This window comes from Blennius ocellaris (genome assembly GCF_963422515.1).
Source record: "Blennius ocellaris genome assembly, chromosome: 12".
In the NCBI taxonomy this organism is placed as follows: domain Eukaryota; kingdom Metazoa; phylum Chordata; class Actinopteri; order Blenniiformes; family Blenniidae; genus Blennius; species Blennius ocellaris.
In genome coordinates, this window is record NC_137661.1 from 13,628,797 (window position 1) to 13,643,700 (window position 14,904).

Genomic DNA, 14,904 nt, shown 5'->3' on the forward strand with positions numbered 1-14,904 from the left:
AATTTAAACATTGTTTATGCAGCTGTGATTGCAACGGGCCAGGATGACACACACGTGTGTGTACGTGTGTGTGTGTGTGTGTGTGTGTGTGTGTGTGTGTGTGCGTGCGTGCGTGCGGACGTGCGCGCGGGGCAACAGCTGAACCTGCGGCAGGCGCGGACGGAATGCAGTATCCGGTAGAAAGTAGCGGTACTTTTATGGAAAGGGCTCCCGGACGAGCGGCCAGCCCGCAGTCGCGTTGGTGCACCGAGTGGTACGCTTGACGGATTGTCCAGTTTGTTCAGAGATTCACTTCTTCTGGTTTTTTTTACCAACACAAAGGATTTGTTTGGAAGCAAAAGAAGGACAGCAGCACGCTGAAGAGGTGAAGTGAGCTTTTATGTTTGTTTGATCATACTTGTCTCACTTGTAGGATTTGTTAGATTAGGCCTGTGTGTACATGGAGGTCCATTAAAAAAAAAAAAAGAAAAAAAAATATATAAATTCTATTCAGAACTGGGAAGTAAAAGCAGCTGTACACACATCAAACACATGTTCAGTCCACAATTTAATGCTATTGTGAAAGTATTACTTTAGTTTTCTTTTGTTAACTCTCTTGAGCTGCTGTGATCACATTTAGGAAAAAAACAAAAAAACATAAATAAAAACAGTACATGCTGCTGTCAGAGAGTAATATCAACAGTAGGAATAATATATCCATATATACCAAACTCGTTGTTTCTGACTCACCCTGATGATCTCTCCTGCCAGGTGTGTACAGAAATAGGACATCACCTGCTAAAAGTAAAGATTCAGACTATTAATATTGTCTGAACTCATCAAACCACACAAACCAAGAAAGAATTGTACATGTCTCTGTCAGATTTAGATGATAGAGTATTTGTGAGAGGCATGTTGATTCTGGAAAAATGTTGAAATAACTAGATATGTTTGCACATAAACATTGTTTTCAACAGTATTCTAAATTTAAAAAAAATGGTTAGCATATGGTTTTACCAAATATGAGACTGACAGCCAAAATGACCCATCAGTAACCCATTTATACCATACATTGTCTTGATACAATAAGATATTAGTTTTGAGGCTATATATTCTGATCCTTACATTTTATTGTAATTGTAAAAATATAATCACATAGGATTATGTATGCATATGCATGTACTCACAGAAACATGGATTTTGTAATAACGGCAGCGGGTTGCTCATGATAATGATTTTTTTTTCTTTTTCTTCTGATTACATACAGTTAGAAGACGAGAATTTCATCAGGGTAACTTTTTTAATTTGACCACACCATCAAGACATTTCTGTTTCCAGATTACACAGAAATGTAGACCAACTGTCTGGCAGCAATATATGATCGTCATACCTGAATAGAGAAGGCATTTTGAAGACAGTGACACAGAGAAGGCATTTTGAAGACAGTGACACAAAGCAGAAGCATTGCGAGACAACAAACTTCCTGAACAACTCTCATACCTCCAGTTGTCTAACTCTGAGTCGGACCGTTTTATCAGCGGCCTGTGCAGCGACATGTGGGTGCCAGACTGAGCTCGGTCCAACCGCCTATCACTCATCAGAAATAGCAATGATCACATGCCATGGGGGCAAAAGTGGGTTATAAATAGAGGTCTGCAGGCCTCCATCATTGCGCTCTTTCCCAACATGCTGAAGATCACAGGAACTCTTTTGCACAATAAGAGTATTTTACATACACAGATTCCCATGCTGGGGTGTGAAATTCGCTAGTATGGGTTAGTTAGTGTGGTAAAATATAGAAGTGTGTCTGTCATGTTTTACTTTTGGTTAAGAAGGGAAAAAAAAGAAAAACTAAAGTGCTGGATAAACTGCAGAAGTTCGCTTTCTACTAATGAGGAGAGATCAGATGACTGAGAATATCTAAAAATTAAGACAATCAATTAAATGAAGCAAATAACCTTGTCATATCTGTTGATTATTACAATAGTTATAACACACGTGTACAAATCAGCACATGGGGAAAAACACAAAACCAACACAACTGGTTTATGTTTTAGTGATGTGAACTATGAGCTTGTGAATCATCCCGTTTTAAAGGTTTTAAGCTCGTTGTGGTTCATCAAATAGTGTTGAATGTCTTTTATTGATAAATACGTCCACCATATAACTTTGCTAAATACATTTTTTAAACACTTTTTTGTTTCATACTGACATTGTGTTAATTGGTAGAATACAGCAGGGTGATCCTCCTCCCAGAGGGGCACAGTCCTGAATGAAAACACACCATCATTTAATACATTAGTCATCATAAGCCTCTGTAGAAACCCTGAGACCGAGCCCCCCATCATAAGCAGGAACGTGTGGAAACCATGCAGGGCACAGTCAGGACAGTGGCCTACCTTTGTTTTGAAGCTTAATGGCAATACTCGGACCGTCATGATGATTTTCTTTGTTGTTGCAGGTAACCAATTTCAAGACCCTGTTCGTCAACTTGTCACGGTCGTACAAGCATGACTGAGGTCTCACAGGCTCGGGTCGTCATTGCCAACGACATGGAGGACGTCTTCTTTGAAAATGAAGAAGAGATGAACAGTGCAGAAGACAAAGCAGATTATGAGACACACAAGGATGAAGTGGTGAGAGACGAGGAAGAGAAAACGGACGAAACGAAGAGTTCGCTCGAAGAAGAAGAGACGCCGGGCCACACAACTGATAAAACCAGTGATGAAACTGACGAGACTCACATAAACGGTGTGGAGCACAAAGATGTCGACGCGGCGAACGAGAAACGTGTTAAACGTGAAACGAGTTCGGAAGCTGTTAATGGTGTTCTAAATAAGCAAAAAGGGGAGACTGAGCCTCACACGGAAGAAGACCTGAATATTTCTGATGTGACATTAAAAAAAGAGGTAAGCCACAAAAACACCATTTTGTACACGCGACAGAACTTTGTGAAGACGCTGTGCTTCCCCACACTGATGTTGTGTTTTGTTCTTTTGTGTCCGTTAAACCACAGAAACTTCTCAGGTCCAGAAAGCCAGTGGCAAGAAGCTACGTGCCTAAAACGAGCAAAGAAAAGGGGGACGTGACGGGCAAGTTTGAGGCCATGCAGAAGGCCAGGGAAGAACGTAGCAGGCAGAGAAACAGGAACGAGCAGCAGAAGAGGAAAGAGCAGTATGTCAAGGAGAGGGAGTGGAACCGAAAGAAGCAGCAGGTCAAAGACTGATAACCCCACTAACCTCCGTCTGAAATCTGCATGGCATGATGAAGCATGATGGAGTGACAGAGCAGCCTGCTTCGGTGAGGATTCAGTCTTTTACACAATCTAACGCAGAGGTGGGCACTCATGGTTCTTGGGGGGGGGGGGGGGGGGGGTCCTGCAAGGTTTCATCTCTGCTTCAACAGAGCAAATTATGACTTATTTACTAAATTCAGGCATGTAGAAGCAGGGATACGTTTAAAACTTAAAGGACTACGACCTTTGAAGACGATGTGTGCCCGCCCCAGTCAAAAGTCACATCAGCCACACTCCATATGTCATATTGCTAACCTCGCTATTAGTTTTAAATATTCCAATATTCAACCATTGAATTTATTGTTACAATAAAAACCCACCCAAATGACAACTAATTTAACCAAATTAAGACACTGAACTTTATGTTAAATAGTTATCCATTAAGTAGACTGCTATATCTGTAGCATGTTGACTGAGCTATGAGTCCTTGATAGCAGTGAAGATCTCGCATGGGCTCGGGTTGAGGTTAGATGAGGCCGCTCTGAAGAAGTTAAAATGATTTCGCACATGTTGAGGAAAACCATTTGAAGACACCAGAATCAGAAGAATCTGCGACAGACCTGAGAAAGCAGTCTGGATCTTTCATTTGAAAAGCTCTTGGCAGTTTTTTCTTTTCTTTTCGTAAATAAACAAACAAACAAGCAAACCTGGATGGATGTGGGGATAAATGTCACAATGTGAATGAACCCAGGCTCTAAATGTTCGCAATAAGCAGTATAAATAAGCAAAAGCAAAATTATAGACAACCATTCCTAATGTAAATGAACAAATTTGATCTTTTTTCTTACGTTTAAAAAAAAACTATTTGTTGACTATCCATAAAATAACAAAGAATAGATTATTCAATTGTTTAAAAAAAAAAAAAAAAGATTATTAGTTCTTCATGACATTATCAGATTCTAATTTTGCTTTTGAACTAATGCTTCTTTTAACCAAAGATCAGGAATTGAAGGACTGAGGCCGTGTTTGTCTGTGATCGACTGCGGTGAAATAATTGCAGTGATGCGGTGTTATCTGAGTGGATTATTAATCATACTAGGGCTGAAAAACCTCCCTGTGTACAACCATGGCATGGCCGGCCAAAACTTGGACACCTACGCTCATCTCCTCTGTGTGCAACAACACTCCGGTCCAATCAGAGACTCACCTACCAGACACATGGTCATGCTATTAGCGGGGATTAGACGTGTGTTCTTGCTGGGACCAGCATGGCTCCTGAGTGGCAAAGCAGATGATCCCAGCTAAACCGTAACCTCACCGCATTGTACATGTCATTGGCTCCAGATAAAAGAACTACTCGCTTCCAGTGATGAGGAAGAAGAGGTGCAGCCAGCAAAAATAGAGAAATCCTACGTTCCCAAAATCACAGGTAAGGCACACAGCAATGCATAAGAAGAGGAGAAAAAGAAATCATGTCCAATCTGGGATTTAGAAGGGAGTGGAGACTCAAGATTTGTGTCCTGATTTGTGAAATCTGCAGGGAGCGTGAAGGGAAAATTTGCAGAAATGGAAAAACAAAGACACGAAGAGGAGAGGAAGAGGATGGAAGGGGAGCGGAAGAAGCGGGAAGCCCAGGACAACATTGAGAAAGCCAAAATCAGGAAGGAATTGGCTCAGAAGGCTGTTGAGGTCAGTGAACCGACAGTGAACTATTTGCAGAGCGACTCACCTGTCACTGGCTCAATGTATCTCGACGCTTCCTTTCTGGTGAGAATGGCGCATTTTTTTTAATCTGTAATGAGTCAGGTAATCCTCAGCTGCCACTCCAGTGAGTTATTTTAAGTGATATTTGACATCAAACCAGTTGGCAGAGGCTGGATATAGGTCTGAAACTACTTGTGGCATTGTTGACATGACCAGCCTGTGAACTGACGCTAAATAGGTCACTTTCATTTCATGGAACTGTTAAGCCTTGAAAAAGTTTTAAAAGAAGATTTAAAGAAAATGCCAATCAATTTTTCCAGCCACTACAACAAGGAAAAAAACTCCCACATGGAATGCTGTTTTCAGGCTTGTTATCATTTCATGCATTTCTTCGAGAATGGTTATGTAAGTGTCCTTGTGCCACATGGCCAATTACAAGAAATGACCTGTTAGGTCTTGAGCCGAGTTCTGCTCCAGTCAACCTGACAATGATGTTCACATTGTTAGGAATATTATGATGTATGATGATGATGAGGAATGTTAGGGAAATTATTATCCAACAATGACATCTGATAGATAGATAGATAGATAGATAGATAGATAGATAGATAGATAGATAGATAGATAGATAGATAGATAGATAGATAGATAGATAGATAGATAGATAGATAGATAGATAGATAGATAGATAGATAGATAGATAGATAGTGTTGATGCAGGGTCAATGATGAAAATACACAGTAACATGTAATGCAAGTGTCATTTGAAACGTGCATTTTTCTTTGTTTTCTTTTTGCCCGTACACATAAATTATGCTTGTGGATTAAAACGTTTAGCTGTGAGGAAACACCACTGACTCATTAATCTAGAAACAACTGGAAAAGATCTGCCAGGTGTAGACAACACTTGAGTGGCAACTGTTTCCCACACCTCAGAGACAAAATTAGCCCTCGACTTCCCTACTGTGACTAAATTAGACTGCTATCTTCAACTGACACCTATACGCTGACCTACTGCAAATGGTGACATTAGGCCAATAGGCTGGCCCCCGCCACACATGCTCTCCGTTAGAATAGCTATCAGCATGAGGAATTTTACTCAAATTCATTAATTTGTGCGTGGTTGAATGCCGCTGTCACATTTCTCTCCAAGTGATTACAATTATGATTGAGTCCACATTACCTTCTGCGATTGTTTTTTGTTTTTTTGTGTGTGTGCTTTTTTTCTTGCACAACTTTTTAGGACCTCGCCATCATGTCATTGAATGTAACTTTTATTTCGCAGGATGAAGTCAACGAAATCTTTGTGATTCTAGATTTTAAACTTCCCTTGTGTTTGTCATTCTCGGTATGTGGGCAGCAGTAATGGGTGTGAAACACTTATTCAAGATTAATGATAGATTACTGATTCAAAGTGTTTATTTTCATATAAACAGCAGAAACATATCCTCTCAACAAAGCCAAAGATTAAATAATGACAACTGAATGAAATAAATATCCCAAGGATCTAAAACATAATTAGACGATAAGAGAGATTTGATACATTTGCAAATAAAATTGTGAAGCTTTAGTTTGTGCTCCTGTCCCTGCGCTCCATATAACCACAAATCCAAAACATTGCAGCACAACTCTGTCAGGTTTAAACGGTTTATTTAAAAATAAAATGTCTACACAACTATTGTGAGCTGAAACACTTCCACTACCAAAGAATGAGTCGATCAGGTTAAATGTTGCCAGGTTTCAGGGAATGGGACTTGACTTGACCTTTGTCACTTTTATGTTTCTCTATTATTTCTGTGATGATCACCACCATGATGACATCAAAACTTGTAAATCGAAATGGTTGAAAATCACCAGGTGGTCCATTACTATGGAATATGTGAATGTTTATTTGTTACACATTCAGAATGTTTTACTGCTATGCAATGGAGGTAAGACAAATATTAACGGGAAAGTAAAAAGGAAACACGTTGCCATCATGTTGAAATGTGACCGAAAGTCAAAATCAAGCCAAATTGGACTTCACGGACAAATTCGAACACTGTTAATGATAGCATACTGAACATTTCTGGTGTTGATATATGAAGGCATATATTTGTGCTGCATGTTTCTTGTGAGACTCACTTTTATTGCGTCGCAATACACCGTGTGATCGTCTGTGATTTGATATACACTGGAAACCTCTATGTGGCGGTATTTTACAAGCTTTTTGATCATAAAACCCTTGGATAACGACAAAATGTCACAAAAGTGCCTATGTGGCAATTCTTTGACTTTTCAGAGTTTGGCACAGTTTGAAGACTTGAAATTATTTCAATTCATGGGTTGCTGGAGTGAGAAATACTGTGCAATCTTTGCTTGCTTTTTGTGTTGCACTGAATATATCTACATCTGTGGACATGGCCTGCTGGTGTAAATCAGATTTTATTTGCTGTCTTTCCCTGTAATCTTTTTTTTTTCTTCTAATCTTACTGTTCAGGAGGGAGATGACACAATCCTGGTACGTGTGGTTCCCGCAAAGCCATCCAAATCTCCAGGCCGAATCAAGGTGAACTTTGAAGACATGGAGAGGAGTCGAGGGGAGGAACTGAAGAAGAAGTCAGAGGAGGAGAAGCTCAAACAATACAACGAAAACAGACGCTCATTCCGGGAAGCGAAGCGACGCTCAGTCGTTGAACAAGTAGGCATTGGGAGAATTAATCATTACATACATCTGTAGCACGTGACCCTACCTCTCCTGGGTTCCCCGGACACAGAGACATGGAGCCAGCTTACGATTTCATCATTTTATTCACCACAACATTGTTCACGTCTGGTGTTGTTGTGGGATTTTTAAAGCTTTCTTTAAAAGCTGACATGCACAAGCTGCACAGTGAAGGACTAGAAAAGTTAATGTGTGATCAGTGGAGGTGGGATGTAGGCAGTTTGTGCCAAAATCAGCTCTCTTGCTCCTGGGAGGACTGGGATGCGAGGACAGAGTCTGTGGTCAAGGGAGCGAGTACGTGCAGTCGATTTGGTGGAGATGAGGTAACTGTCACGGTTCTGCACTGCCAGCTCTGCATAGCTGCAGGTGGGCGTGACCTTGACAGTGTGTGTGTGAGGCTCACAACAGTCACACTCTTCTCTCACCTTGGCGCTTCCTGGCGTCACTCTGCTCTCTCGATGTCCTGCAGCTACGTTCACCACTCTGCCGCTGTGTATTGTGCGTCAGTGGTTTTGAATCTTGGTCCTTGTTTAGCTTTTTCGGGTCATGTGTTATTTGTGTAGTGGTGGTTGAAATTTTGACTCTTTTTATCTTCCACCGCAGCTCTTATTTGTTTGTGAGTTTGAGTTGAGTGACTTCCTGAGTTTTGTAGTCCTGAGTAATTTTAGTTTTGTTTTGAGGGTTAATTCTCAGTTGGTAGTTTAACTCTTGCCCACTAGTTGGTAGCGTAGAGTCTTCATTTATTTACTTTAGTTTACTTAGTACTGCTCTCTGTTCCCCCTTTCCTACAAAGTGCTGTGTTTTTGGAAAAAAAATTAGGTTTGTGAATAACCTTTCATTTTCATACTTTTACCCGTCTGTGTGTCGTTTTCACCAGTACTGGGTGCGGTACTGGTTCTCAGTACTGCACCCGTAAAACATCAATCAGTCTGCTGAGGACAAAATCCAGGTGGAACACGGCCATATTGATGGGTGTGGCCTCACGCTTTGCAGTGTGAATGCAACTTTAGCATGCTGAATTTTTCAAAACTTGAGGGAGGTGTATAGTGTAGTCCAACTGGAGAGAGTTGGGGTTTTTTTTAAACTCGGCTCTTCGAGACACATTTTTCCTTGTGCTTTCATAGTGCATGGTATCCCACATAATTACGATATCCTACTGCTGCCATGAAAGGTAACCTCAACGTTTTCAATACCTATAGCTTGGTTAAACAGGGCTTGAGTTTGTTGAAGTGAGCAGGTTGGGCAGTGTAGGACCAGTGAATGTCAAACTATTGGAGTGCTTCCGTGAAGCCAGAGATCATGGTAGCTTTCTGGAGTTGTTGTGGGACACGGCTCGTTCATAATGGGCCTATGACATGACCGTATTGGCAATTACAGGTCATCGATCTGTAGTAAAGCTTTAGTTTTTTTTTAGTAATAGGAGATTCTTTTACACAGCAAAATGCATTGTTGTCTCTCTCTTATTTGAATTAGGATGTAGAGGAGAAGACATCTGAGAAGATGCAATTGAATCCTGGAAAACTCAAATTGACATTTGAGGAGGAGGAGAAGGAAAGACAGGAGCAAAGGAAAAAGCTGGCAGAGGAGGACGCCAAGCGGCGCCTACTTGAGGAAAAGAAGGCTTTTGAGGAGGCCAGGATGGAAATGGTAAGAACAAACTGTCTGTACAGTCTTTTTCCAATTAGTTACACATTACATTTGCACCTGTGATTGCTTCATCATCTTGTCATTATTTAATGGCAGGATAAGTTTGGATTGGAGAAAGATGTAGAAGTAAATTACAAACATGAGTAAGAGAAAAAAGAAAAACACATGAAAACCTAATGACATAGAAGGTGAAGGAATCGAAGATGAAATTATTTAGATTCCCAAAAAGAAAAAAAAAACGGTGAATGTTTAAATAGAAGTGGAAGGTAGAAAGGGAATGGCTTAAACATCATGGGAGAGTGAGTGAATATGGCCCGCACAGTTTTCAGTTCACATGGTGACACAAAGGTAAACATCTTTTCATTTGTTATCAGGACAAACAACTTCAAGCTGAGACCATAAAATCCCAGTGGTCTGAAATTTGTTTTTGTTTTTTTTGTTTTTTTTAAACATTGGTGTTCACATGTCAATAAGTGTCATAATCAACAGCAGGATAGAACATAGATTAATGACAGGACAACACTTCATCTGTACCTCTTTAGCTCTTTAGCATTAATAGAATTAACAGATTAAATCCAACATGGAACATACTGATGCAATAGAATAGAATAGAATAGAATAGAACAGAACAGAATAGAATAGAATAAAATAGAGTAGAATAGAACATAATAGAATAGAATAGAATAGAAATCCGAGTAGATTCTTGGCTTTCTCCTGTGCATTCACTTCATTTGAAGAAGTTGGTCCTTATGAATAAATTAATTCACAGAACTGACTTGAAAATCTCTCCAAATGAAATCTACACATTTTAAAATCTGTTGAGCCAATCTGCCCATAGAGCTCAAAGCACTTTGGTATCTTATCAGGATGAAGATGAAGAAAACGTGGATCCAGTTCACGAAGACAAAGAGGATATACGTCCTGGAAAACTGAGACTGAGCTTTGAAGAGCTGGAGAGACAAAGAGTTGAAGGATTGCGCAAGAAAGCAGAGGAAGAGGCAAAAAAACGAATGGAAGAGGAACGACGAGCTTTTGCTGAAGCCAGAAAGAGCATGGTGAATGTTCTCTCCCATTTTGAATGATGTGCTTCTGCTCAAAAGATGTTGAATTCAGAGACCTTTTTATAATGTGCAAATTCTCAAAGTTGAAATGTGTTATGCTGAGGTCAAAATTATTTATTTAGGAGTTCGGTTGTTCTTTAAAGTATTGTTTGCTATTTGCTTCTGTACTTTATGTAGGAGTGTGACATGAGAATACTTACTGCTTAATACTTACTGCCTATTTTGATGAATGTTAAATGTAAAAGTGACATCTGCAACTTGTCAGAGTGAAGAATAAAAAAAAGATGAAACTAGACATATAAAGAAATAACTTGGCATGCTATTCTATGCTATGCTATACTATACTATACTATACTATACTATACTATACTATAAATATTTAATTTATCTTTGTTTAATTGAAACAGGCATTCTTTAATGAAATAAACTTCTATTTGCGGGACCAATATCCTGTACTTGTGAATAAGGATAGACTTAATAATTACATATAACTAATAAAAGTGTATTTTCCTCAGCTGGTAGATGAAGACGATGAGGTACTGATGGCTTTGCTGAACCTGGAGGGCAGTGAACCCGGGAAAATTTGTGCAAGTTTTGAGGATCTGGAACGCCAAAGAAGAGAGGAGGAGCAGAAGAAGGCAGAGGAGGAGGCCAAGAGGAGACTGGAAGAAGAAAAGAGACTCTTCGCCGAAGCCCGCAAGAGCATGGTGAGTCCGCACGACCCTGGGGCAAAATGAATTACATGGTCTGCATGTACTTGGCTGACGGGTAACATGTTTAAAGTAGTAGCTTTGTTCAGGCTTCAGCTTAATTCGCTGCTGCTTTCTCGACCAGCTTTCACAAGACATTTCATTATAACACTTATCTTCAACTCAATACAAAGCAATACACAGATCAACTTCTTTTAAGAACAAAAATTTTAATTAGGTTAATGTGACGTAAACTAACGTTAGAACACATGTTGTAAGCAGGTTCTGTTTTCATCAAACTATCCATCAAAATACTTCATAATTCGATTGTAAATTCAATTGGATAAGTTCATGTTGAATTTATTGTGATGGGCTCCGACTGGTACATTTGCACTGCCTTTCCTTTTTCCAAATGATTTCTTAAAGAGCCCCGGCCTGGATCAGGAAATGTCTGCATATGGAGTTGAAACAGTAAGATATTTCCCATCTGAAATGCTTTTGCTTTCCAAACAAACTAAAACCATTCTTACAATCACTCATTCTTTGCAACGTCTACAACATGCATGTCTTTAAACGCTGAGTGACAAATTAATTTCGTCGCGTAGCATTATTTAACGTTGGGTAAGTACTGGCAAACGAAGCCACGATTGTAACAAAACCATTTGGTGCGGCCTGTCAAGTCAATCCGTAACAATGAGTGCTTCTGTGATTACCTGTAGGTGTTTGATGAGGAGGAAGGGATGACTAAGGCCGACTCTCAGGAGGCGCTGCACCCGAGGAAACTGGAGATGAACTTTGAGGAGCTGCTGAAAGAGAAGGAGGAAATTGAGAAGAGGCGCAAGGCAGAAGAGCGCAAAAAGAAATTGGAGCAGGAAAAACAGGAATTTGAACAACTGAGACAAGAAATGGGCGAGGTCAGTTTCAACCAACACGTTTTGCAGTATTACAAATTATGATTGAGTCCACATTACCTTCTGCGATTGTTTTTTGTTTTTTTGTGTGTGTGCTTTTTTTCTTGCACAACTTTTTAGGACCTCGCCGTCATGTCATTGAATGTAACTTTTATTTCGCAGGATGAAGTCAACGAAAGTTCAGAGATTGTAAGCAAAGAGTATGAAGAGCTGACCAAGCTCAAGAGGACGGGCTCCATTCAAGCCAAAAACCTCAAGTCCAAGTTTGAAAAGATCAAGCAGCTCACAGAGGAGGAGATTCAGAAAAAGATTGATATGGAGAGAGCGAAGAGGAAGGCTATTGATGATGAAATCAAAGAGAGGGAAGCTGAGCGATTCCAGGAGGTAAGCATGTTCACAAGACAATGGCATTTTTTCCGAAGAGGCACCGGTGAAGGAAAAGAACTGAAACATACAAAATGTCTTCATGCTAATGGATCGCAGGGCCACATATCACAGTTGTTCTGCTTTTCAGGATGATGAGGCACGAGAAATGACTCCCGTGAGAGCCGAAGAGTCGCCTTTCAAGCAGAAGGTGGACATGCGAGCCCGATTCGAACAAATGGCCAAGGCCAGGGAGGAGGAGGAACGGAGGAGGATAGAAGAGCAGAAGCTGCAGAGGATGCAGTTTGAGCAGCAAGAGATTGATGCTGCCCTACAAAAAGTACATTCTTAACTTCTTAACTTTATAAATACGTACTTGTTTTATAGTTTAATAGTTCTGAAACAAGACACTATCAAGAGTGTGGTTTAAAGTTTATTTGGCAAAAAAAAACAAAAAAACAAAAACAATAAAACAAAGCAGCTTGCTATCGTTTCCTCATCTGTTTGCAGAAGAAGGAGGACGTTGTGGAGGATGAAGGCAGCATTATCAACGGCTCTGCAGCTTACGAGGATGAGGAAGATCACGCCAGGTCTGGAGCGCCATGGTTTAAAAAGCCTCTTAAAAATCAGTCGGTGGTGGATTCAGAGCCGGTTCGCTTCACTGTGAAGATCACCGGCGAGCCCAAACCAGAGGTGACCTGGTGGTTCGAGGGAGAGATGCTCCAGGACTGTGAGGACTACCAGTACATAGAGCGAGGAGAGACGTACTGCCTCTACCTGCCAGAAACGTTCCCGGAAGACGAGGGAGAGTACATGTGTAAGGCCGTGAACAGCAGAGGCACAGCAGCAAGTACCTGCATCCTCACAATAGAAAGTAAGACGACCTTGGTGTGACCGCATGCCTGCATGATACCTCCCAATCTGGATTTCTCAACCTCTCTTCACGAAGTGGATTGCATGCTCCTCTTCCTCATGGACTGAGGACGGACAAAGGTGTGGCTGACTTCTCTTCTGCCTGTCTCTTTTGCAGCGTATGACTACTGATGTCCCTCCACGAGTTGGAAAATTTCCCCGTTGTCTCTCACCTCTTCTGTAAAACTTCATCGCTCATGGTATGGTCAACCACATAGGGATGAAAAAAGCAGTATGCTGGCATTCCTGAGGAAGGGATACACAACAATATACACACGCCATTAACAAAGCAAAAAGAAAACACAAGATGTTTACGTATTACAGTTGTAAAGCTGCACTCCCAGTCAGGATTTAGGATGATACATGTGCCAAAAATAGCCTTGATCCTCATTTTCAAGCAAAGGACTGCGCAAAACTTTTGAACTATTTGCTTCAAGGCCCAAAAACTATTTGATGCAAACCATTTTCAAATATGTAGTACTGTACTGTAAATATCATACTTTATGGTCCATGTAATGACAAGTGTTATTTTTGAGGTTTCAAATGTAAAAAAAATAAACAAATGAGAAAGTCCTTGTATAGTAATTAACGGAACACATATAAAATCTTACCTGTTTTGTGGGTGTTCTACAACTGCTTTTAATCATCAGTATTAAGTTCATAGTTTTTTTTAGCATATTAGCGAATGATAGTGTGAGATTTGCTTGGTACTGCATTGAGGACTATTGTGTTTATTCATCACTGAATGGTTCAATATCAGAATCATGACCTATAAGGACACTCACATATTGCAATCCAGTAGACCTCATGTGTGTATCTATTTTTATTTTTTGCAGCGTTTAAAACAATGAGTTTCTCCATGCACAAATAATTTCTTTTCTTAATATTAATAATAATCGATACAGTTGTCATCATCTAGTCCATGACAACAGTTTTATGATTTGATAGTAGAAACATTTTTAGGCTAGTGAGGATATTTGTCATATGTAATACTAATAAAATCAACAAATAACAAATGTGTTGTCTTTTATTGAAACATGTGGTCTCTTCCCTGAAATGTTTTTATTTTCTTGTTTTGCTGTTGTTTGAAATATATTTCTGTTTTACAACCATTCCATGATGTGGATTCATCCTAACGACTCCAACACACACTATGATGCACACCCATAGCCTGTAGTGTGAAACTGAACCTTTGTTTTGTGGAGTTTGAGCTGATATGTTACTCACTGTGTATGGCAGTTTAAATTTCTGCTAAAAAAGGGAAAATACATGATGATTCATATCTGACAGAAAAAAAACCCCTTCAAAACACATTAATGTGAATCAAATGAATCGAATCTAGTTCGATTTAATTACCATGTTTTATGGTAATTTTCTGAGTATACTTTGAGTATACTGTATATATTTTGCTGGTGCGTTTAGGCCCTTTCATTAAAAAAAAATCTTTATATTTTATATACCTTATATATATATATATATATATATATATATATATATATATATATATATATATATATATATATATATATATATATATATATATATATATATATATATATATATATATACATATATATACATATGTGTGTGTGTGTGTGTGTGTGTAAAAATATAAAATATATATATATTGATATATTATCATTATTGTATATCTTGGTCTATCCCATCCTTGTTGTGTACGTGCAGTTGCGCACAGCGCA

At 39.5% G+C, this 14,904-nt stretch overlaps 1 protein-coding gene across 3 annotated transcripts; it reads left to right on the forward strand.

Annotated features, from left to right (window-relative positions):
- Positions 1 to 202: 202 nt before the first annotated feature.
- Positions 203 to 14,316, forward strand: nexn (nexilin (F actin binding protein); the record flags this gene model as incomplete). Of its 3 annotated transcripts, XM_080505775.1 has the most annotated exons (15): positions 203 to 364; positions 2,441 to 2,888; positions 2,996 to 3,193; positions 4,559 to 4,643; positions 4,755 to 4,903; positions 7,397 to 7,597; positions 9,095 to 9,268; positions 10,135 to 10,323; positions 10,845 to 11,036; positions 11,445 to 11,489; positions 11,738 to 11,932; positions 12,092 to 12,313; positions 12,444 to 12,632; positions 12,803 to 13,166; positions 13,323 to 14,316. In XM_080505775.1, the coding sequence occupies exons 2-15, from the start codon at positions 2,490 to 2,492 to the stop codon at positions 13,334 to 13,336; spliced, it is 2,616 nt and encodes an 871-aa protein (XP_080361901.1). In that variant the 5' UTR covers positions 203 to 364; positions 2,441 to 2,489. The 3 variants fall into 3 exon arrangements, with proteins under 3 accessions (XP_080361901.1, XP_080361900.1, XP_080361902.1); XM_080505774.1 differs by lacking the exon at positions 13,323 to 14,316 and having other exon boundaries at positions 12,803 to 13,186; XM_080505776.1 differs by lacking the exons at positions 11,445 to 11,489; positions 13,323 to 14,316 and having other exon boundaries at positions 12,803 to 13,186.
- Positions 14,317 to 14,904: the final 588 nt, after the last annotated feature.